We start from the raw sequence: 24,900 nt of genomic DNA on the forward strand, positions 1-24,900 counted from the left end.
TTCTGTGCTGTCGAGATTCTGTGATTCTATTCTAACTGCCTCCTCCTCACTATGAAATTTCAATCCTTCTACATCCCCACCCCCACCAGGATGTCCTTGAATAGAGACCTGAACAGTCTGCCTGGCTGAATGTGTTCTCTCAATGAACAATTTCTCCTTTTACTTGGAAGAAGCGAGACAAGTTATAGATGTAGTGATGGATACTTGCATAGGCCCTGCCTTGTTGGGTGATGTATGCGGAACATTCCTTGCTCCAATCCTACTCCCTCCCACAACTCTGGTACAACGATGACTATATCAATGCCATTTCCTGCTCTTGTCCAGAACTATCAACCCCAACACCTCATCACCTTCTCATGCAATCACAGGTATAACACCTGTCCCTTAAGCTCCTCCTTTCTCACTGTCAACATTAGTTCCAGATCAACCAATGATATACTTATACTTTCAATTGAGTCTTCTATATTAACTGCTCGCAATGTGACCTTCTCTACGTTGGAGAGACCAAACACAGGCTGGTGACTGCTTTGCAGAACACCTCTAGTCAGTCTACAAACATGACCATTTCAATTTGCCATTTCAATTCATCATCATGCTCACATTTGTGACCTCGGCCTGCTGCAATGGTCTAGTGAAGCCTAATGCAAGCTTGAAGGAATGAACAGCAACTTGTTTTCGATTAGGCATTTTACAGCTAAAACCTTTGGACTCGAGGTCAAAAACTTCAAACCATGAACTCTGTCCTTGATTTGTATTCTGCCCACCACCAAGTGTCAGCCCAGGGGGTGGGGGTGGGGCTTTGCTAGCAGGCCTGGAGACTACTGTCTTGGGCCCGCTGATCATATAGTAATCGGCCCTGTGCTGAGCTGATTGTGCGGGAAAGAAAAAGCCTGAGACACCTGTGTTTGGTCATGTGTCCTGCTGAAGGTCCCTGGCTGATGTCTCCTGCGCAGCAGGCTGGGAGAATCCCGCTCTATATGTGTGCCCTTTTGAACAAAAAGGTGAACTTACATTGTTTAAGTCTGAAAAGCTGTCAGATGGGGCTTTTGATTTATCCATGGGAAAGCAAAAGATCAGAATACCATTTTGTAAGAACACAATTTGACTCATCACCCTCCTAAAATACATCTAAAGAAAAATCAGAAATCACAATTACATCATTATAGTGTTTTGCACACGATAGCTGGAATTTTACTGGCATGCCTGCCCAGATTCTGGGGGCGGGGGAGGCTTGGAGAATGGCATTCACCATTGGCCTCGGGTGGAATCGTACGAGCCTCAGGCGGATGTGCTGGTAAAATTCCACCCAAATGAGTCAGAGGATTTGCCATTCTAAAGTAATTGTGGCTTGTTACTGCTCTTGTTACAATGCAAGTGGTTACCCTACCAATTTAATTAAACATTTCAGATGCTGCTGTAGAAAAATGAGTCTCATAGTATCAGCCCTCAGGTCAGGTTTGCAGCCTTGCATTCATATCTTTTTAGGCTTTATTAAATCAAAAATAAGTGGCTGCTTATATAGAGATAGAGGCTTCAGTTTTCCTGGGGTCAGTTAATCTTCTGCGAATCAGTGCCAGCTGCAGCTAGTGGAGTTGAGTTCACAGCAGGGTATTACAACCAGTTTCAAGCCAATTAAAATAAAAAGCGGCATTACCTTTATGGACTGCAGCGTTTCAGGAAGTCAGCTCACCACCTCCTTCTCAAGGGCAACTAGAGAAGGGCAATAAATGCTGGCCTAGCCAGCGACGCCCACGAATTAAAAAAATTACGGTAGAGCTATAAACCTTTTGCAATAAATTGAATTATGTGGTGTGTATCTAATTTAAACGCTTGCATGGATGGTAGGGTCAAGTTGGAGGACGATAGAGCTGATGTGGTTTTAGGGATGAAGGAGCAATGCTCTGAAAGCTTGTGCTACCAAATAAACCTGTTGGGACTTTAACCTGGTGTTGTGAGACTTCTTACTGTGGTTTGATGAGTGCCTTGATGAGCTCTTCAGAGAATACCAAGAAACACAGAAAGCAGCCGCCTCCACCATCTACAGCTCACCAAAGTTTCAGGGAATTTTTCACCCACCTGCCTGCGAGAGGCGTGATTGTAACAATATCTAATAAATGAGAATTTTGGGGGGGTGCGAGTGAATAAAACTTCAGCTCGGGTTGGGTTAGGCAGCAAACAGCTTACACCTACTGATCTTGATGGCAAAATGCTGGTATTTTCAGACTCCCATTGAAAAGTGAAACTTATAACCTAATCCCTTAAAAAATGACAAGTACAGCCATAAATTTATTAAAAGATCTTTATACAATGCATTCAAAAAATGAAGGCAAGAAGCCATATGATCTATAAATGCATTAAAGTTTATAAAACCGCAGAACACAAAATTTGAAATTACTTTTAAACATTAGCAAGAAAGCAGTTTTCAAAATTGCTGCTGGAATGTCATAGCATTTTTTAAAAAATCTAGATCACAACTGGTTGTGAAATCAGTTAGAAATCATTTTCCCCCAATCCCATTTAACAGACTTTTTTTTACAATTGGCATTTGCTTAAAAAAAATCATACAAATTGTTATTTATAATAAAATGTTTCAGAATGGCAGAACTTAAAAACCACAATAAATGCACAATGCCTCATTATCAAGAAGGCTCCATGGGCCTGATTTTACCAACAAACTGAGCCCGTTTTCGGGCACGAAAACTTGGTAAAGTCGGGAGTGAGGTGAGTAGCGCGATCCATGCCCGCCTCCACGCCAGTTCCCCTTTTACCAAGGCCTGAAAATGGCCGCATTCGGGACCACACCCAAAACGGGTGCGACGGACATTTAAAAGCATTTGCATGCATTTAAATTAACTTAATAAGCTGCACGCCCAAACTTACTGGCACTTCCCCCTTTTACCACCGCATTCGCCCATCCAGAATCGGCGTGAAACAGACATGCTCCACAAAAGTCCGATTCGGGCACTCCAGTTAGTGAGGAGGTAGGTGCCAAGCGTCCGATGGCTCTCTGTGGGGGAAGGGGGAGGGGTTCCGCTGCCACTCTGCCTGAGATCAGTGGGAGGGGGAGGGGCCTGTGATTGATCTGGGTGACAGAGGGGGTGGGGGATAAAGGGGTCAGTAATGTTATTGGGGTGGGGCAAAGACTGTGGGGGCCAGGGGGAGACATTATCCAGCCCGGGAGCGATGTGGCAGGGGAGCGGCGTCCTATCATTTTTTTTGCGCATGTGCAGTTGGAAGCGCCGATCGGAGCTGCAGGATTTCGGGTGCGTTAAGCCCCGCCCACAGGCATGATTCGGACTCGGTGATATTCTTTCAGGCAGAGTGCGTATGGGGGCGCCTCAGAATGGGTTTAAAAGTCAGATCTGAAACACTCCCAGTTTCAAGTCTGCCCAGCACGTAGAATCAAAATGGTAAAAAATAGGACCCTATATTTTTGCAACCATGATAGTAAACCAGCAAATGTTATTCCCCATTGATGAAATTAGTTTCTAGTGCTGGTTAGCAGATCAAACTAATAGTGTTTTTAAAATATAAAAACTATCTGAAGTAATTATAAAGAACATAAACTAATTGACAAAAATAGGATCTTGGCTTAAAAAATGGTTCTCAACTTTGAAAGAAAATGTCATATGTGACTCTCATGGTTTGAGATGAGAGTCTTGCCATTCAATTTCTCACCGCTATCTATTTATAACTCATGAACGATGTGTGTAAAGAAGTTACACAGAAAGTCCCTTCAAATAACATTAAAAATTGAGTTCCGATTAAATATCACACTTAATGCCTCGGAAAAATCCAATAATTCTATTTCTAAACGTACCCAGAAAAGTTTAAGTTTATTTATCAGCGTCACAAGTAGGCTTACACTAACACTGCCAAGAAGTTACTGTGAAAATCCCCTAGTTGCCGCACTCTGACGCCTGTTTGGGTACACTGAAGGAGAATTTAGCATGGCCAATCCATCTAACCTGCACATCCTTTGGACTGTGGGAAGAAACCGGAGCACACGGAGGAAACCCACACAGACATGGGGAGAACGTGCAGACTCCGCACAGACAGTGGCCCAAGCTGGGAATCAAAGCCGGGTCCCTGGCACTGTGAAGCAGCAATGCTAACCACTGTGCCATCAAAAGTGAACCATATGAGAGATTGTTTCCTGTGATATCAGTGTAGCAATAGGGAACCACAATGTGGTGTTTACAACTGTCAAACATATATCTGTTTGACAGTATCACACTCGGTTTGCAAAGGTACTAAATCCTTCCTTCAGTTTTTGGGAAAGTTCTATTTTCTATCTTCTTTAATGTGAGAATGTTGGAATGGGGAATAGGCCACTTTGTTCATACATTTCAGTCACATATTCACATCCTTTTTCGAGAACGCACTGACTGGTGTAACACTCTTAAGTTACAGGTCATATGTTTTTACCAACTGAGCATTGTGTAGCCATTGGAACAAGATAGCACAAAAAGTGCTAAAATATCACCGGCATTGCTTCCATTCTCAGGGTTTTGGGCCTGGAATTTCAGACAAGCAATTTCATTGTTACATTAAGCATGGCCTAGGTTGTAGTTAAGAGGATTGTTAAAATAGCTATGACAAAAAAACCCAAATCAATAATAGCAGAATGGGTTGAAAAAAAAAGTCATTGGTAACTGAGTATCAATAGCTTATGATTCATGAATAATGTTGACAAGCAAGCTAAACAGACAATCCTTACCAACTGCATTAAAATTGAGTTATTGGTAAATACATAGAGTAGTATAGCACAGAGGAAAGGCCCATGAAGTCTTTTGCAGAGTAATTCAGTTTGTCCCTATTCATATTTTGTTTTTGAAAGTGGTTATTAAATCTGCATCCGCTAACCCTTTCAGGCAGTGCATTCCAGGTTACAATTTGCTAGTGATTCCTCACACTGCCTCTGGTTCCTTTGCCAATCACCTAAAATCTGCCCTATGGTCTACAACCTTTCAGCCATCGCATAATCCTTCGTGGTTTTTAACACAATTACAAATCTCTCAGCTTCTACGTTCTGATCTAATTTAACAATTTAAACTCTGACGTGTTACTCCAATGTGTCCTGCGAGTTCTCCATATAGTGTTGAAAAGCCACATTCCAATTACAACCAAAGTAATCAACTCGCTGCTAAAAGCCTAGTTATGTTCTAATACATTAAAACTATATGGATTCTCAAGAGTACTGACTATAAGATATTCTAAATTATTTGATTAGAACTGTTCAATTTCCTGTATAAAACTTCATTTTAAACAAGAAAAAATTACTTTCCTGTAAATAAAGGGCCATAATAAAAAGTAATTAAATGCTACTGCAAGATTGAAATAGTAAAAATGACACTGAGAACTTGCACTTTCAAAAAGGCAATGAAAATTAAGAGCGATACTTGGGAATCTATAACAAAACCTGGAAAAGGTACTTTAAGAAAAATAACCTGCTATCTACTTATATGTATACTCTTGTATGAAACCATCCCAATAGTTCACTATTCAATTTCGCAATTTTAAGACCCAAAATTATTTCACCCATTAGACTAAAGCCACAGTTTAGAGAATGGCTTAGTTTACACATCATGATTCTCTGGTTCATATTGAGGTTTATTGGGAGGTACCAATGGCACTCTTACAGTAGAATGGGGAGAGTTCTTGCCACCATTATCAGAACGTGCAGCATCATCATAGGCTCCAGGATAATCACGCTTTCCAGAATCTCGCTCAGGAACTTCCTCTTCATTGTCACCCTCCTCATATTCCTTCCTGTAGCGCGGATCCCTATAAAACACAACAGCATTAACCTTTGTACTATCAGGAATGTTACAATAAATAAATATGGTGAATAAAAACTTTTCATGCTCCAAATATGCATTAATTTATTCTTTATTAATCTAGAAAGAGTGCAGAAAAGATTTACTAGGATGCTACCGGGACTTGATGGATTGAGTTATAAGGGGAGGCTGGATAGACTGGGACTTTTTTCTCTGGAGTGTAGGAGGCTGAGGGGTGATCTTATAGAGGTCGAAAAAATAATGAGGGGCACAGATCAGTTAGATAGTCAATATCTTTTCCCAAAGGTAGGGGAGTCTAAAACTAGAGGGCATAGGTTTAAGGTGAGAGGGGAGAGATACAAAAGTGTCCAGAGGGGCAATATTTTCCACACAGAAGGTGGTGAGTGTCTGGAACAAACTGCCAGAGTTGGTAGTAGAGGGGTGTACAATTTTGTCTTTTAAAAAGCATTTAAATAGTTACATGGGTAAGATGGGTATAGAGGGATATGGGCCAAATGCGGGCAATTGGGATTAGTTTAGGGGTTTTTAAAAAAAGGGTGGCATGGACAGGTTGGGCCGAAGGGCCTGTTTCCATGCTGTAAACCTCTATGATTCTATGACTATGACTCTTTCGTAGGGATCTGGCCGTCGCTCGCAAGCCAGCCTGTTCCTAATTGCCCTTGAACTGAATGACCTGCTAAGCCATTTCAGAGGGCAGCTAAGTGTCAGCTACATTGCTATGGGTCTGGATGGAGTCACATGTAGGCCAGACTTTCAAATTTGGCATACTGGCGAACCAGACAGTTTTTACAGTAATCAGAGTCACCATTACTGACAGAGGCTTTTACTAACCGACCAGCTGATAGGACTTACACCCGTGTTCCCAGAGCATTAGCCTGGGTCTTTGGATTACCAGTCCAGTGACAATACCACTACTCCACCAGCCATGGGGCAGCGCGGTGGGACAGTGCCTCACAGCACCAGGGACCCGGGTTCGATTCCCAGCTTGGGTCACTGTCTGTGTGGAGTTCGCACAATCTCCCCGCGTCTGCATGGGTTTCCTCCGGGCGCTCCGGTTTCCTCCCACAGTCCGGAAGACGCGCTGATTAGGTTCATCGGCCATGCTAAATTCTCCCTCAGTGTACCCGACAGGCACCGGAGTGTGGACACTGGGGGATTTTCACAGTAACTTCAATGCACTGTTAATGTAAGCCTATTTGTGACACTAATAAATAAATTTAAACTTTATTTTACCTCTGTTTTGGCAAATTTAACATCTTCCGAGATGCAAAGTATCAGCATGAGAGAGTCATATTCAGGAGGATTTACAATTCTTTTCTATTTTGCGAATGGATCAGTGGTTGCTCGTAGCATTTGCCAGAGGCAAGCTCACCGCTTTCCCAACCTGTCAAGTCTTGTGCAAGTTTCTAGATGGAGAGGGCCAGTCTTCACTGTAACAATCTCCCACTACCAGGAGGTCCCAAACTATCCCCAGAACCTTCCAGTATTAAAAGAAACACAGAATTTGAAATTCTTAAGCTTTTCGCTCCAATTTACCTCACTTTGCTTTCGCCAAAAGAGGAAGGGGAAACAAGGAACAGAAACCTCTCAAAATAGCTAAATTGAGGCAGGTGCAGAAGCTGCAGAAAGATATTGTAAAGTCGAGCTCAATTCCCATTTAAAAAAATAGCCTAAGCAGAGGAAAACTAAAACAAGTTTTAGTTCTGTGTGGAGTTTGCATGTTCTCCCCGTGTCTGCGTGGGTTTCCTCCAGGTGCTCCTGTTTCCTCCCATAGTCCTAAGCAGGTTAGGTGTATTGGCCATGCTAAATTGCCCCTTAGGGTCAGGAGGACTAGCAGGGTAAATACGTGGGGTTATGGGCACAGGGCCTGGGTGGGATTGTCGTAAGTGCAGACTCGATGGGCCTCCTCCTTCTGCACTGTAGGGATTCTATAATTTCAGTGGCGCTCATTAATCCAACTCAACAGTTCAAAAAACGTTTTACAACTAGCTAAGCCCCTCAAAGAATTTCTGCTACTCGTGTCTGCGTGGCCAACTCTGGCAAAATATATTCCTGGGGATTTTCCTCACAAGACCGCTCACTTCAATTTGGTCAAACAGCCTTTATTACCATTTCCAATATTTAAAAATAAATAATAAACTAAATTGTTCAAAAAAAATTATGCCTTTTTTTAATGTCCAGCAGCTGTGACACTTCAACCAGTTTGATTCAACCCATGTCATAGAAATCATAGAAACCCTACAGTACAGAAAGAGGCCATTCGGCCCATCGAGTCTGCACCGACCACAATCCCACCCAGGCCCTACCCCCATATCCCTACATATTTACCCACTAATCCCTCTAACCTACGCATCTCAGGACACGAAGGGCAACTTTTAGCATAGCCAATCAACCTAACCCGCACATCTTTGGATTGTGGGAGGAAACCGGAGCACCCGGAGGAAACCCACGCAGACACGAGGAGAATGTGCAAACTCCACACAGACAGTGACCCAAGCCGGGAATCGAACCCAGGTCCCTGGAGCTGTGAAGCAGCGGTGCTAACCACTGTGCTACCGTGCCGCCCATGTGATATCAAGAAACAGCTGAAGGCACTGGATACTGCAAAAGCCATGGGCTTTGACAATATTCCAGCAATAGTACTGAAGACTTGTGCTCTAGAACTTACCATGTTTCTAGCCAAGCCAGTTACAACACCGGCATCTACCCAGCAATGTGGAAAATTGCTTAGGTGTGTCCTGTACACAAGAATCAGGACAAATACAACCCAACTAATTATCTCCCCATCAGTAAAGTGATGGAAGGGGTCATGAACAGTGTTACAAAGCAGCACTCAATTTGGGGTTCACCAGGGTCACTCAACTCCTGACCTCATTACAGCCTTGGTTCAAACATGGACAAAACAGCTGAATGTCATAGGTGAGGCGAGTGTGGCTGACCTCGACATTAAGACAGCATTTGATTGAGTATGGCGTCAAGGAGCCTGAGCAAAATTGGAGGCTATGGGAATCGGAGAGAACTGTTCACTGGTTTGAGTCATACCTAGTACCTGGCTTGTGGTTGTTGGAGGCCAATCATCTCAATTCCAGGAGATCACTACAGGAGTTCCTCAGGGTAGTGTCCTAGCCCCACTGTTTCACTAATGACCCTCCTATTATAAGGTCAGAAGTTGACTTATAATTGGGCAATGTTCAGCACCATTCCTGACTCCTCAGATACTGAAGCAGTCCATGTCCAAATGCAGCCAGACCTGGACAATATCCAGGCTTGCGCTGACAAATGGCAAGTAACAGTCATGCCACACAAGTGCCAGGTAATGACCATCTCCAACAAGAGAGGATCTAACCATCACATTCAATGGCATTAACATCACTGAATCCCATCAATCAACAGCTTGGGGGATTGCCATTGACCAGAAACTGAATTGGATCAGCCATATAAATATTGTGGCTATAAGAGCAGGTCTGAGACTTGGAATCCTGCAGCGAACAACTCATATCTCCTGACTCTCCAAAGCCTGTCCACCATTTATAAAGGCACAAGTCAGACATGGGAAGGAATATTCTGCACTTGTCTGGATAACTACAACTGCAACAACACTCAAGAAGCTTGACACCATCCAGGACAAAGTAGCCCACTTGACTCGCATCCCTTCCACAAATATTCACTCCCTCAACCATTGATGTACAGTGGCAGCAGTATATACCACCTACAAATTGCATTGCACAAGCCCACCAAGGCTCCTGATACAGCACCTTCCAAACCCACAACCACTACCATCCAGAAGGACAAGGGCAGCAGATACATGGGAACACCACCACCTGCAAGTTCCCCTCCAAGCCACTCACCATCCTGGCTTGAAACTATATTGCCATTCCTTCACAGTCACCGGTTCAGAATCCTAGAATTCCCTCCCTAACAGCACTGTGGGTGTACCTACATCACCTGGATTGCACTAGTTCAAGAAGGCAGTTCATTATCACCTTCTCAAGGGTAGTTAGAGATGGCAATTAAATGCCCATTTAGCCAGTGACGTCCACATCCCATAAATTAATTTTAAAAATTACTCATAGGATGCTCCCGGGATGAATCCTTAAATCCTGCAGATTCCAGGACTATCCTGGTGGGATGGGAACTCTACATGTGTCTCTTAACTAAGGATATTGGTATTTCTGAGAGAAGGTTATACTATTTAATGTTCCTTTGGTTTGTACCTGTGTTTCTGTTTAGAGCCATGCTGCTAACACCACTGTGGACAGGGATAAAAAGAGAAAATCCTGGAAAACATTGTGGCCGGATGGCCAACGGCAGCAGCAACAATAAGAATGGTTAAGGGATACAATCAAGCATGCTGGGAATTTTAACCAAGTTGTATTAAAACACAGATACAGGTTAGAGCAGGTTGCAGTGAGTCGTGACCTGTCCTGGGAAATGTGACCCGACACTTAAAAGTAAAAGCAAAAGCTTATTTATCAGTCACATGTAAAGGCTTGTATTAACACTGCAATGAAGTTACTGTGAAATTCCCCTAGTCGCCACAGACCAGCACCTGTTTGGGTCAATGCATCTAACCAGCACGTCTTTCAGAATGTACGAAACCGGAGCACCCGGAGGAAACCCACACAGACACGGGGAAAACGTGCAGACTCCGCACAGACAGTGACCCAAACCGGAATTGAACCCAGGTCCCTGGCGCTGTGAAGCAGCAGTGCTAACCACTGTGCCACCCCGTGTTAACCAAATAAGAATAGTTTTCTAGATAAGTGCCAGACTTCCTGGCACCATTTATTCCATATATAGTGAGGCTACATGATTTACATGCAACTTGGTATAAACATTTGGGAGTTGTTCATTGGCTATATTCGAAAATTGTTTATTAAAGTCGATTTTGTTAGTGACACATGTAGGCTGACGTTACTGTGAAAATCCCCTAGTTGTCACCCTCAGGCTCCTGTTCGGGTACACTGAGGGAGAATTCAGCATGACCAATGCACCCTAACCAACACGTCTTTCAGACTGTGGGAGGAAACCATTGTTATCAGTTTCCAATGGTATCATTGGCCGAGTGCCAGAGAACTTGCTGAAAGAATGTGCAGAATTTGGGATAAAAGAGGTACTTTGAGTGTTACATTGGCGACGTGTGCCCTGAAGATCATCTTCAGAGAAGAATCACAAGGAAGATCTATATCCAAGGACGGACCTGGCCAGTTCTTCAAGCGGGTAGTATTTGTTTCAGTCAAAATTTAAAGTTAAATCAGTTAAAGTTAAGTGAGTTAAAGTTAAGGTTGAAGTTAAATGAATTAAGTTAAAGTGTTGCAACCAATGTAGATTTATGTTGACTATTGTAAAATAAAGAGAAAGGTTTTGTTTAAGTGAAATCTGAGTCAACTGTCTGTCCTTTATTGGTCACAGTAAGAGTTTTAACAACACCAGGTTAAAGTCCAACAGGTTTATTTGGTAGCAAATACCATTAGAACAAAGAACAATACAGCACAGGAACAGGCCCTTCGGCCCTCCAAGCCCGCGCCGCTCCCTGGTCCCAACTAGACCATTCTTTTGTATCCCTCCATTCCCACTCCGTTCATATGGCTATCTAGAGAAGTCTTAAATGTTCCCAGTGTGTCTACCTCCACCACCTTGCCCGGCAGCGCATTCCAGGCCCCCACCACCCTCTGTGTAAAATACGTCCTTCTGATATCAATGTTAAACCTCCCCCCCCGCCTCCCCCCACCTTGAACCTATGACCCCTCGTGAACGTCACCACCGACCTGGGAAAAAGCTTCCCACCGTTCACCCTATCTATGCCTTTCATAATTTTATACACCTCTATTAGGTCACCCCTCATCCTCCATCGTTCCAGTGAGAACAACCCCAGTTTACCCAATCTCTCCTCATAACTAAGCCCTTCCATACCAGGCAACATCCTGGTAAACCTCCTCTGCACTCTCTCTAAAGCCTCCACGTCCTTCTGGTAGTGTGGCAACCAGAACTGGACGCAGTATTCCAAATGCGGCCGAACCAACGTTCTATACAACTGCAACATCAGACCCCAACTTTTATACTCTATGCCCCGTCCTATAAAGGCAAGCATGCCATATGCCTTATTCACTACCTTCTCCACCTGTGACGTCACCTTCAAGGATTTGTGGACTTGCACACCCAGGTCCCTCTGCGTATCTACACCCTTTATGGTTCTGCCATTTATCGTATAGCTCCCCCCTACGTTAGTTCTACCAAAATGCATCACTTCGCATTTATCTGGATTGAACCCCATCTGCCATTTCTTTGCCCAAATTTCCAGCCTATCTATATCCTTCTGTAGCTTCTGACAATGTTCCTCACTATCTGCAAGTCCAGCCATTTTTGTGTCGTCCGCAAACTTACTGATCACCCCAGTTACACCTTCTTCCAGATCATTTGTATAAATCACAAACAGCAGAGGTCCCAATACAGAGCCCTGCGGAACACCACTAGTCACAGGCCTCCAGCCGGAAAAAGTTTTCGGAGCGCTGCTCCTTCGTCAGATGGATTTGCTACCAAATAAACCTGTTGGACTTTAACCTGGTGTTGTTAAAACTCTTAATGTGTTCACCCCAGTCCAACGCCGGCATGTCCACATCATGACTTTATTGGTCACACGGGGAAAATATCTGGGGAAAAAGGTTTAAAATATTCCAATCGGATAACACTCTGACTTCCTGGGTGGGCATAGATTAGAAATAGCTGAAGTTGCTCCGAAATCAAACCGTAAAACCTCACATATTCTCAGACATCCAGCCTGAGCATGAATTAAGAGGGAAGTAGCCCCACGTGAATGGGGATAGAGGAGGAGTGACCGAGTAAAGGGGAGCATCCAACTGGGTACGCTGGTCATTTGTTGACTGATTTTATTTGGGAGACAGAACGTACAAGGTTGCATGGATGTGACATTTCAATTGGACAAGAACCCCAGTAGCACGCGCTACAGAAGAGGGAAAGAAGACACGTGAGAATTTGGACCCCACACCTGTGTGTGTATTATGTTTGTGGAAGCTACAGGTCATAAAACTCCGTGTTGCAGTAAACTTGTGATTATTTTCACAACCTCCCCCTCAGCTTGATTAGGGAAATGGTACCGCTTTTGAGTTGTGGGTCAGAGCACTTAAAAATTACTTCTCGCATTTGACCACAGTTATGCAAGTGCAGCTGCAGGTCCAGCAGTCATCTCCTGTATTGTTAAATCACCAGACATAATCAACAGGTTTAAGCCAAGATTCCCCAAATGTACAGACACTGCGCGAGTCCCCGTGGCTATTTCTGTTGGTGCTTCATTCACATCAGCCATCTGCCAAATGCAACAACTCGCCAGCTCAAAATACCAATTACATCTGCTCATAAAACTGCAACCCAAAATGTGCTTTGCTGTTTGGAGAAGACATACTAATATAGCCAGGTGAAAACAAACCATGTCCCCCAACTTAAACTCGATAGGGTCCATTTCAAATCCTTCTTGTAAATGTCCTGTAAACCCACTCAAACTAATTGTCCCTTTTTTTTCACTAAGATAAACCAATATCTCTGGATGTGTTAAGGATAGTGCAGGAACCCCCCCATATCCCATAGGAATTACGTTCTACCACAGATCTCCCTACGCTATCCCACCCAGTATCACAAACCCACACTGGGGAAGCCGGGCACCGTTGTGCCCTTAGATTTGAATCTGGTAACGATGGATAAAGAGGAGCAGTCTCTTCTATTTCCCTTCCTGGAGCCTGCCGCACTAGCCCCTCTATTGGCAAGGCTTGATATCGTTGTCCAGCTCCTGGAAAAGCTCGGTATCCCTGTCCCTGTGGGTACTGGCAAGGCGAGCAAAGTGACCCTTTCAACCGCAATTATCATATTGCACCATTGGTCTAGTGTCCCCTTGTGGTTTGCCTTGGCTTCTCCCACGGGTACTGTATATGGAGGCAGGAAACCCCTAGGATTAACAACATCCCCTCTTCCTCCTCCATTTCTCCACAACGGACCAGAATTTGGACCTTTTACAGGAAACATTTTCCCACTCTTATTCCTTCTGCCCTTATCTACCTCTTGGACTTCCTTCTTCCAAGCTCACACCATTCGCCTTAATACTGTGCCTCTGTGTTGTGTTTTATGTTTGTGGTTGCAGTCAAAAGCAGTACTATTTCCCTAAACAGGTTGAGGGGGAGGTTGTGAAAATAATCACAAGTTTGCTGCAACACGGAGTTTTATGACCTGTAGCTTCCACAAACAATTCACCAATCTGGCTAGTGAGGAAACCGGATGGTTCTTGGAGTCTGACAAGAGAGTTCAATAAAATGATTCCATTATCACCAACAGTAGGAACTAGTTTCTCAGACAATGACGAAACAGGTTCCACAAGCGAGATGTTTTACTGTCCTCAATATTAGTCATGCGTTTTGGTCTATTCTTTTAAATTGGCAAAGTCAGTATAAATTTGCTTTTACGTTTCAAGATCAGCAATGTACACGGACTCGTTTACCCCAAGGGTCCCACAACTCTCCATCATCTTCTATCGAAGATTGGCTAAAGGGTTAGAGTTTTTTCACGACCTGACTGTTTAACCCAGTGTGTAGATGACCTCCTTCTCCAAACTGACATTAGAGAGAGGAATATCTTCAATTACTGGACAAGTTATTAACCCTCCTCACTTCATTAGGACTAACAATAAATCCTGGGAAGGTGCAAATTATGAAGTCTCAGGTGGTGTATTTGGGAACTGTGTTAACCCAATTGAACGGAAGCACGTTGCATCAGCTGTGCAGTTACTCCTTCCAAAAGATGTGAATTCACTTCAATCTCCTTTAGGGTGTCGCAGTGGCACAGTGGTTAGCACTGCTGCCTCAGTGCCAGGTCCCGAGTTCGATTCAGGCTGGGGTCACTGTCTGTGTGGAGTTTGCACATTCTCCCAGTGTCTGTGTGGGTTTCCTCCGGGTGCTCCGGTTTCCACCCACAGTCCAAAGATGTGCGGGTTAGGTGGATTGGCCATGCTTAATTGCCCCTTAGAGTCAAGGAGACTAGCTGGGGTAAATGCATATTGGTTATGGGGATAGAGCCTGAGTGAGATTGCAGTCAGTGAGGACTCGATGGGCCAAATGGCCTCCTTCTGCACTGTAGGATTCTATGATTTGTGGGGTATTGTCGATATCATATTTGTGGTTTTGCTATGAAAGCCACCCCAGTATAGGATCTTTTGAAGAATGCTCCATGGCAGTGGACTGACTAGCACACACGGGGGGCTGTTTCGGAATGAAAACACGCTTTAGCCTTGGCTCCAGCACTGCAAGTGCCAGACCCAGAATTCCCATTTGCACTGGAGATCACAGCGACAGACTCAACAATCGTGGCAGTGCTTCTGCAGGAACATCATGGGAGAATCAGACTGGTGGCTTATGTCTCCAGGTTTCTGACCCCAGTAGGATTCACATCGAGTGAAAGACATCTTCTTGCAATTTCCTGGGCAGTGCAGCATTTTTCCGATATAATTGGGCTTAATCCTTTGAACATACTGACAGAACATACTCCCGTTCAGTTGTTTTTTGATGGACGAATCAAAGATTACAGTCAGTCAAATTCGCATAGCACGGTGGAATTTAATGCTTCAGGGGCAAGATATTACAGTTAAACAGACTAAATTACCCATTTTCTTAGCTGACAATCTAAATTACAGTGGTGAGCCTCATGAGTGTCAAATTGTAGCAACAAATGATCCCAAGAGACCATTTGCTCCAAAACAAAAGTGGGGGGGGGGGGGGGGGGGGAGGGGGGGTGGAAGGACCCCTAAAGACTGCTAGATCTGGATATATACTTAACATACCTGTACAGAGGGATGCCACAAAATGGCCTTTGAATGTTTTTGTTAATGGATTCTCTGTGGTGGAGGATGACAATATAAAGGCAAGATGTGGAACATATCTAGAGGATTATTGAGTAATACCTCTTGTTGAGTTAGCTCCAAAACTACCCAGTGCTCAAGCAGCCGAATTGTTAACTGTGGTTTGTCACCCTGATAAGTTTCTATCACCAGCGGATACGTATCCCGACAGCGCGTATGTCTGCAAATAGTTTAACTGACTCCCTGTCACTGGGGGAAGCGAGAAGTTTTGTTTCAGCTGATGGAAAACCACCACCATCTGCGCCTTTGCTGAAATATATTTTTCAAACTGCCCAAGGACAGGAATATGGGATTATTAAGGTTAGGACAGATCATACATCTTCTCCAGTTGGGAATTTTCGAGCAGATGAATTGGCAAAATAGGGTGCTTGAACCTGGCAGCCCCCAATGGGTGAACAGATAGATGCTGTTACTGTTACTCAGGTTAAAGTGGAAGATCTCAAACAGGTCCAGGACAGTGATGCTGGTTTTCCTACTTCTTATGGAAAGATAAGTTATAACTCCAGGATGGACTTGTTCTTTAAAGTGGACATCATGTGGTGCCAACCCAAGGTCACAATCAATTTATCAATATCATAACATTCAGGGTCATCAAGGAGCAGAAACAACTGCTGATTGATTTGAATGGCTATGTGGTTGCCTAATGTGGATAAGCGCATAAAGCATTATGTGGACAATTATTTAGGATGTGCTCAAAATAACCCTGATAGATACACAAGTAAAGAGGAATTCAGGCAAACAAGACCAATTGATGGACCATGGACTAATTTGCAAATAGATTATGTTGGTCCTTTACCACCATGTCGGGGAGGATATAGATATATCCTAGTAAATGGGGTGAAGAACTCCCTAACCAAAGTAATACAGAGACGTTTCTGGAAGAATGTGCAGAGCTTAGGATAAAGGAGGTACTTTGAGTCCTTTTCCTCATCGGAAACTCGAGAATCACATTTGCGACGTGTGCCCTGAAGATCACCTTCAGAGAAGAACAAAGAACCACAGGGAAGATCCATATCCAAGGGCGGATCTGGCCAGTTCGTTCAAGCGGGTAGTATTTGGTTTTCAGTTACAACTCAAAGTTAAATGCGTTAGAGTTGAAGTTAAATGAGTTAAAGTTAAGGTTGAAGTTAAATGAATCAAGTTAAAGTGTTGCAACTAATGTAGATTTATGTCGATTATTGGTACCCCGAAGTGTTAAATAAAAAGAGTGTTTATATAAATAAGTGTTTAAGTGAAATGTGAGTCGGCTCTCTGTCCTTCGTTGGTCAAACAAGGGGAAAATAGATGGGGAAAAGGTTGAAATATTCCAGTCGGATAACAGCATGCAGGAGGCCATGTAACTTTAAAACTAGTAAATGGGAATCGGAGCCTCAGGCAGTGTTGCAAGTGTCACAGAGCAAGAAACAGCTATCATTTCAGCTGGTGGTCTTTCTATCTTTCAGTTTCCCCATGTGCACAGTCTTTTGCTTTTGATTGGGGACAGCGAGTAATAGGGTGTACATGGCTAACAACACGCCTGCTTGAGGCCCCAATTCAAATGTGCTAAGTTTAAAATTCATAGAATCCCTACAGTGCAGAAGGAGGCCATTTGGCCCATCAAGTCTGCACCGGCAACAATCCCACCCCGTAGCCCCCATGTATTTACGCTGCTAGTCTCCCTGATATTAAGGGACAATTTAGCATGGCCAATCAACCTAACCTGCACACCTTTGGGATATGGGAGGAAACCCAAGCAGACACAGGGAGAACATGCAAACTCCATATAGACAGTCACCCAAGGCCAGAACTGAACCTGGGTCCGCTGTGGTGCTGCAAGGCAGCAGTGCTAACCACCGTGCCGCCCAATATGAGGACCTGAAAATAATTAAGAACTCTGAGCAGGAGTAGGCCATCTGGCCCCTCGGGTCTGCTACACCAAATCTAATAGACAGAAACAACTCAGCCATCTAGTGCCTCGGATCGGTAGCATTCAACTTTGGTCAGTTTATTTTTGAAATGCTGTTGCCATTTTTCAAAGGTTTACAGATGTCCAACATATTTCCCCCAGCCTCTAAATGAGATGTTAAACTGAGGTTCCATCTGCCTTTCCAGGCAAATATTCAAGATTTCATGTCGGTATGTGAACCAGGTGTATTGCCATTATCTATTGTAATTTCAACTTACTCCATTTCATAATCTTCAGGTTCCTTTCCACCACGGCAACAGCAGCAGTAAATAATGATGCCAAGGAGTATTAGGGCAGCTATTACACCCCCAATAATTCCACCGTAAAAGCCAAGGTTCATTGAGGCTAAGAAAAGGAAAATAAAATTCATATTTGGATTATTATTCTACATTAAAAGTTTCAGACAAGTTATTTTTTGTACAAGTATACATGCATAGATTCCATCTTGTTAACAATGTTTTAAACCCCAATTGTACGTTTTGGAATTGTGTCTTCAACGGAGGACAAAATGGACGGGGTCATGTGGCCTGTTCTGTAGTCTGCTTGACAACAGCCTGTCCAAAGAGAGGTCCAGATTGTGTTACTGGGGCGATGGTGGAAGATTTTCCAGGTTGGAGACAATAATGGCAGTCTCAAAATTCACAACTGGTAGACTCAGTCTCTCAAACTTCCAGGAAAGTGTTGACAATGTGAGGTGGTAAACAGTTGTGCTTTAAATTGTCCACTTAGTTTCAAGACGAAAGAGTTGGCCTCACAAGGGTAGCTGTTAGCATTTCTATCTTTTGCACTTGTCACACATCAGACTCCCCATTCAATGAGTCCTTACAGCAAACAGTCCACAGTTTTGGTGGGTTCCTGAATTCCTGTTTCTCTGAGCAGTAACTTTAGTAACCACCCCATGCACTTTCCTCCATTTTCAGAGAGTTTTTTGAATCCCCCCACCAGTAATAAAGATCGATTAATCTTTGTCTTGGTGACCAGGGAGAATCATCTCAGAATCATCAGACGGTTGTAAGGTGCATCTGTTCGACTAGAGACCCTCCCGCATCTAACTTTACAGTTTGTGCAATTCTTTGTTAACTGGTTTCCTTCTTCAGCATTGCATTTTCTACACCTGCACTCAATCTTGGAACACCGAGATAACAAAAGCACCTAAATCAGACTCCTACTTATTGACTACAGCTCAGCCTTCAACACCATTATTCCTATGAAACTCACCTCCAAACTCCGTGGCCTGGGCTTCGGCTCCTCCCTCTGTGACTGGATCCTGAACTTCCTAACTCACGGACCATAATCAGTAAAGGTAGGTAACAACACCTCCTCCACGATCGTTCTCAACACCAGTGCCCCACAAGGCTGTATTCACAGCCCCCTATCATATTCCTTATACACCCATGACTGTGCGGCCAAATTCCCCTCCAATTTTCAAGTTTGCTGACAACACCACCGTAGTGGGTCGGACCTCAAACAATTGTGAGACAGAGTACAGGAATAAGATGGAGAATCTGATGAACTGGTGCGGCAACAATAATCTCTCCCTCAATGTCAACAAAACGAAGGAGATTGTCATCAACTTCAGGAAACATAAAGGCGAACATGCCCCTCTCTATATCAACGGGGATGAAGTAGAAAGGGTTGAGAGCTCCAAGTTTTTAGGTGTCCAGATCACCAACAACCTGTCCTGGTCCCCCTATGCCAACACTATAGTTAAGAAAGCCCACCTAAAAACACCTCTACTTTCTCAGAAGACAAAGGAAATTTGGCATGTCAGCTACCACTTTCACCAACGTTTACAGATGCACCACAGAAAGCATTCTTTCTGGTTGTATCTCAGCTTGGTATGGCTCCTGCTCTGCCCAAGGTTGCAAGAAACTACAAAAGGTCGTGAATGTAGCCCAATCCATCACGCAAACCAGCCTCCCATCCATTGACTCTGTCTACACTTCCCACTGCCTCGGCAAAGTGGCCAGCATAATTAACGCAGCCCGGACATTCTCTCTTCCACCTTCTTCCGTCGGGAAAAAGATACAAAAGTCTGAAGTCACGTACCAACCGACTCAAGAACAGTTTCTTTCCCGCTGCGGTCAGACTTTTGAATGGACCTACCTTGCATTAAATTGATCTGCCTCTACACCCTAGCTATAACTGTAACACTGCATTCTGCACTCTCTCGTTTCCTTCTCGATGAACGGTATGCTCTGTATAGCACGCAAGAAACAATACTTTTCACTGTATGCTAATACATGTGACAATAATAAATCAAATCAAAGCTGCAGCAATTTGGGAACATTATTGGTTCATGATGAATTTCTGTCATCGCCTACCCTATTCTCTTTCCAAAAGTAAATACATGTTAACTCTTAGCGAATCGTGCTTCCCTCAGTATTAGTGGTCAATAAAGGAATATTAAAGCAAGTGGACATTGCCCATTCCAACTCCCATCATGCTTAACATCTCAACTCGATTGCTGCAGACAGCATTTCCCACGTATATCCTCCACTTTGCTGTTAATGCTCTGAACTAACAGTAAGCAGTGCCATGGAAACTACTATGATACATTGATTTAGAATGCCACAGTAATTGTCTAGCCCAATAGTTTTATTGAGTATATTTATAGATACAAGAAATAAAAACTGTAATGAAAAGAGGATTGCTACACTTGATTTTACATCACAAAGGCTTCTAGCAATTGCAATACAATTAAAATTAAGTGAAATTGTATTGGCTTATTTTAGCCATGGTACTTACGAGGCATTACTGCTAAGGTTATGTTACAGAAGGCAGACTGGATTTTATTACGTGAAGTACATATGAAGTAGCCAGATGCATCAGCTGTAAGATTTTTTAGCGATAGTCCGTCTGATTCTGAAGGACAAAAAAAATAATCATTTTTTAAATGCAATACAAGTTACGGTAGCTTAAGTTGTGTTCCCACTGAACTTAAATAAAAAGGTACCAAAAGTAGCTGAGTGTTTGGTGGACCCCATCAAATAAATTTGCCATGCTTTTAAAAGCTTGGACAATATTCAAATGGACTAACAAATGAAACATTATTTCATGACTGTCTGTGTGAAATTTGCACATTCTCCCCATGTCTGTATGGGTTTCCTCCGGATGCTCTGGTTTCCTCCAGATGCTCTGGTTTCCTCCCACAGTCCAAAGATGTGCAGGTTAGGTGGATTGGCAATGATCAATTGCCCCTTAAGTGTCCCAAGATGTGTAGGTTAGGAGGATTAGTAGGGTAAATACATGGAGTTACGGAAATAGGGCGGGGGTTTAGTTTGGATAAGATGCTCTGTCGGAGAGTCTGTACAGACTCAATGGGCTGAATGGCTTTCTTCTGCATTATAGCGATTTTTAAAAAAAAATTCATTCATGGGTCGTGGGCATTGCTAGCTGGCCAGCATTTATTGCCCATCCCTAGTTCTCTGTGGGCAGTTGAGAGTCAACCACATTGCTGTGGCTCTGGAGTCACATGTAGGCCAGACCGGGTAAGGATGGCAGATTTCCTTCCCTAAAGGACATCAGTGAACCAGTTGGGTTTTTCCAACAACCAACAATGGTCATCAGTAGATTCTTAATTCATGATATTTTTTATTAAATTCAAATTCCACCATCTGCCATGGTGGGATTTGAACCCGGATCCCCAGAACATTAGCTGAGTTTCTGAATTAATAGTCAAGTGATAATACCACTAGGCCATCGCCTTCCCCTATGATTCTATTTATTAACAAGATAACTGTCGCATGCAAGGGAGAGAAATATTAGAAAATGTAACTCATCTCAAATTGGCAATTGATTTAAGAACTACTTAACATTGGCCAGGAGGATAGGTCTCCCTTTATATTCTTAATGTTGGAGAAGTCTGGATTGAGAAGCCACAGGAGAGTGTTGTTTAACCCTCGGAGGGAATTCAGTTTTCTGGTTCAATTGAGAAAGGGATATTTTTCTACGGGGCCACTCAAGAGACAGTACTGGACAGCTCAGAATATGGGAGATAGAAAGAGTGGCTGACCATTTGCAAAGGCTGAAGTGGAAGATAAAATGCACCAATCCAGGAAGCTCCTGAGCTATTCAAACTTTCCAATAGATACTTAGTGTTGTATTAGAAGTCTGAAATGAACGGTGATAATGCAAAGATGACCTTGTGAGATAATGTGACAATGTAGATCACCACCCTAATAGGGTGAAAAAGGGTTACAATAAAGTAATAGGAGTGTGTTAGTGCTGGGGGATTCTACAGTTAGGGCAGCTTTGCAGTCATAATTAGATGTTCTATGTAGTCCTGTGCATGACTCTCCTTTATCCAAACACCATCACTGGCTAGGGGAGGAAGGATGGAGACCGGCCGCAATTTCTACAATGTTGTACCCAAAGGATTGGTATTTGTTAAGAATCCATATTGCATTAACGTATCAGAAAAGGAAATGGTACAATTTCTGATATGGATTACAAGACACCAAATGGCAGAGTGTAGAGAGAAGTAGAGATCTGGAAAAGGTAACGATACAGGGCCCTTTCAAAGATTTTATCACACAGAGAGAAGAAAATTTGTGTGGCCAAAATGAATAATGCATCTTAGAATGAGTTCAGAGCCGATTCCAGGATCAATTTTTTCCTAATTCAATTAAATGTACTGTTTAATTTTGTCACAAAAGGCAGAATAACAGCAAATAATAATTACAACATAGTTACATTTATTACAAAAGTTAAGAAAGGACAGTGATAAAGTGCCCAGTCAGAAAAACGTGAAGCAGGAAGGTAGAAGGGAATCTGCCCCAATTTAAATCGGCAGAAGAGTTGACACGGCTGACTGATCAGGAGTTGGAAATCTTTAACATTTATTTTGTCCACTCTAAAGTATTAAGTTTCATGTATAATTAGCAAGACCAACCAAATTTAAAGGAGAGAGATATGGTAATGTTGGGCATAACACTGCTAGAAAGTCTAGCAAGATAGTGAAATTATGATTAGATATACAAGAAAGGAATACAAAAAGATGGAAAGTAATACAAAAAGTAATAGCAAGCACTTCTTAAACAAGATAATTAAAAATAATAGGGGACCATTGAGCGATGAAGGAGATAGTCTTGAAGGTATGACAGAAACATTATGCTTTGCAAGTGGAAAGTAGATAATGCAACACCTCTGTTCAGAAGATGGTGGCGCAGTGGTTAGCACTGCTGCCTCACAGATCAAAGGGTCGGAGTTCGATTCCCGGCTTGGGTCACTGTCTGTGTGGAGTTTGCACATTCTCCCCGTGTCTGTGTGGGTTTGCTCCGGTTTCCTCCCACAGTCCGAAAAATGTACTGGTTAGGTGTGCATTGGCCATGCTAAATTCTCCCTCAGTGTACCTGAACAGATGCCAGAATGTGGCGGCTAGGGGACTTTCACAGTAACTGCATTTCAATGTTAATGTAAGCCTACTTGTGACTAATAAATAATCTTTACTTTAGATAAATAATTATGGACCAGTCTGTCTATCATCAGTTCTGTTTAGACTCCCCAACTCAAAAACAGATATGTGAGCATTTAGGAAATGCATGGCTAACTAGAGGAAAGCCAGAATAGATTTTTTCCCCCCCAAAAGACCATTTGTAATTGACAATTGTAAAAATAAATTGCCAATTGGAGATTGTGTGCAATATTAGACACGGCATTATAGGATAGACATTAAAATCCAGAAATAGCACGCAAGTTAGAAAAACTGTACAAGACTAAACAATATTTACTATATGGAAAGGGTTGACGGAACTCAGCATTGCATCAGGAAATAGTTCAATCAGAGGGCATCATTTCTTTTTGGGATAACTATTTAACACGAGAAAGACAAAAGGAGTCTATTGTGAGACCTTGGGGCAGTAGGATTAGTTTTGAATTGTTCTACCAAATGATGAAATGGGATGAATGGCCTGTGCATGATGTGCCAGGCTTTATGGAGGCCCTGCACTGATTTAATTTTTTTAAAAGATGGACGTTTCAAAAACTGTTCACCAATTAGTCATTTTGAAAGCTTTTTCCTTCTTTGTTTTACACCAATAAAGATGCTATGATTCATACACTGATGCTGCACAAAGGCATATCAGCTAACATGTTGCAGTTTCCTCCCTGTTGCGCTTGCTTCTCTTCAATGCAATTTGTCTAAAATTGACCAAACCAGTGCACAAGTTTAAACATAAATTACATTCATAAGGCCATAAGACATAGGAGTAGAATTAGGCCACTCGGCCCATCGAGTCTGCTCCGGCATTCAATCATGGCTGATATTTTTCTCATCCCCATTCTCCTGCCTTTTCCCCATAACCCCCGATACCCTTATTAATCAAGAACCTATTTATTTCTGTCTTAAAGAGAAGCACAAATAGAACTTCCAAAATCACTTGCGCTAGTTGAAAAAGCCAATCGCACCCACAAAACCAGCCCTGCATGGAATTAATCACCATTGGCAGCTCTGCTAATTGCATTCATTTGCAGCCCTTCAAGGAAGCTCTTCAATTAAGTTGATCCTTTTTGGTCCAAAAATACTAATAGGCATATTTGAGTACGCTTTCTCTCACTACGACACTGACCGCTGTTGACCAGAATAAATAGCAAATTGTTCTGGGATAGCTTTTTTTTAATGTCAGCTCAAGTTATTAAAAACAAGATTACTCACAGATGGTGGACTGGACATTGATTAATACAGCTTTGAAGGGGTTTATCACAACTAAATAAGCATTTTTAATTAAATGGTACCAAGTTACCACACTTAAATACATGCAGAGTTTAAAAAGTTTTTTTTTAAAATTCCTTTCTAAAACACTGCCCAAGTGTGATGGTTCATGGAAGATTTTACAAATGAGTTTGAGCACATTTTGTGCCGAGATCATCCATTACACCCAAAGTGGAAATCGGCCATTATGTCCGACGTTATTGACCTCTAGATATAAAGACATGAATCTGTGATGTCTGCCAGTATACAAAGCAGTTTTGACAAAGTTAGTTTTTAAATGCCAAAAACAAAAGCCAAACGAGTGAAATATTCATGACACGGTTGGAATCCAAAGAGTGGCCACAAAATTGATCTAATTTATGATGCATAGGAGAGTTAAATAAGTTAAGTGCCCGTGGTGTTAAGGGTAAGATCCTGGCATGGATGGAGGATTGGCTGACTGGCAGAAGGCAGAGAATGGGGATAAAGGGGTTTTTTTTCAGGATGGCACTAGTGGTGTGCCTCAGGGGTCGGTGCTGGGACCACA

General features: G+C 42.8%; 1 protein-coding gene across 1 annotated transcript in view; it reads right to left on the reverse strand.

Moving 5' to 3' along the window:
• Positions 1-3,931: 3,931 nt before the first annotated feature.
• The window catches only part of gpa33a (glycoprotein A33 (transmembrane), paralog a), a 48,261-nt gene continuing 27,292 nt past the window's right edge, over positions 3,932-24,900 (reverse strand). The window contains 4 exon segments of the mRNA XM_078232960.1: positions 3,932-5,637; positions 5,640-5,787; positions 17,881-18,007; positions 20,411-20,527. Of these exon segments, the coding sequence (XP_078089086.1) occupies positions 5,614-5,637; positions 5,640-5,787; positions 17,881-18,007; positions 20,411-20,527 (416 nt within the window). The 3' untranslated portion in view covers positions 3,932-5,613.

This window comes from Mustelus asterias, chromosome 17 (assembly GCF_964213995.1).
Source record: "Mustelus asterias chromosome 17, sMusAst1.hap1.1, whole genome shotgun sequence".
Lineage (NCBI taxonomy): Eukaryota > Metazoa > Chordata > Chondrichthyes > Carcharhiniformes > Triakidae > Mustelus > Mustelus asterias.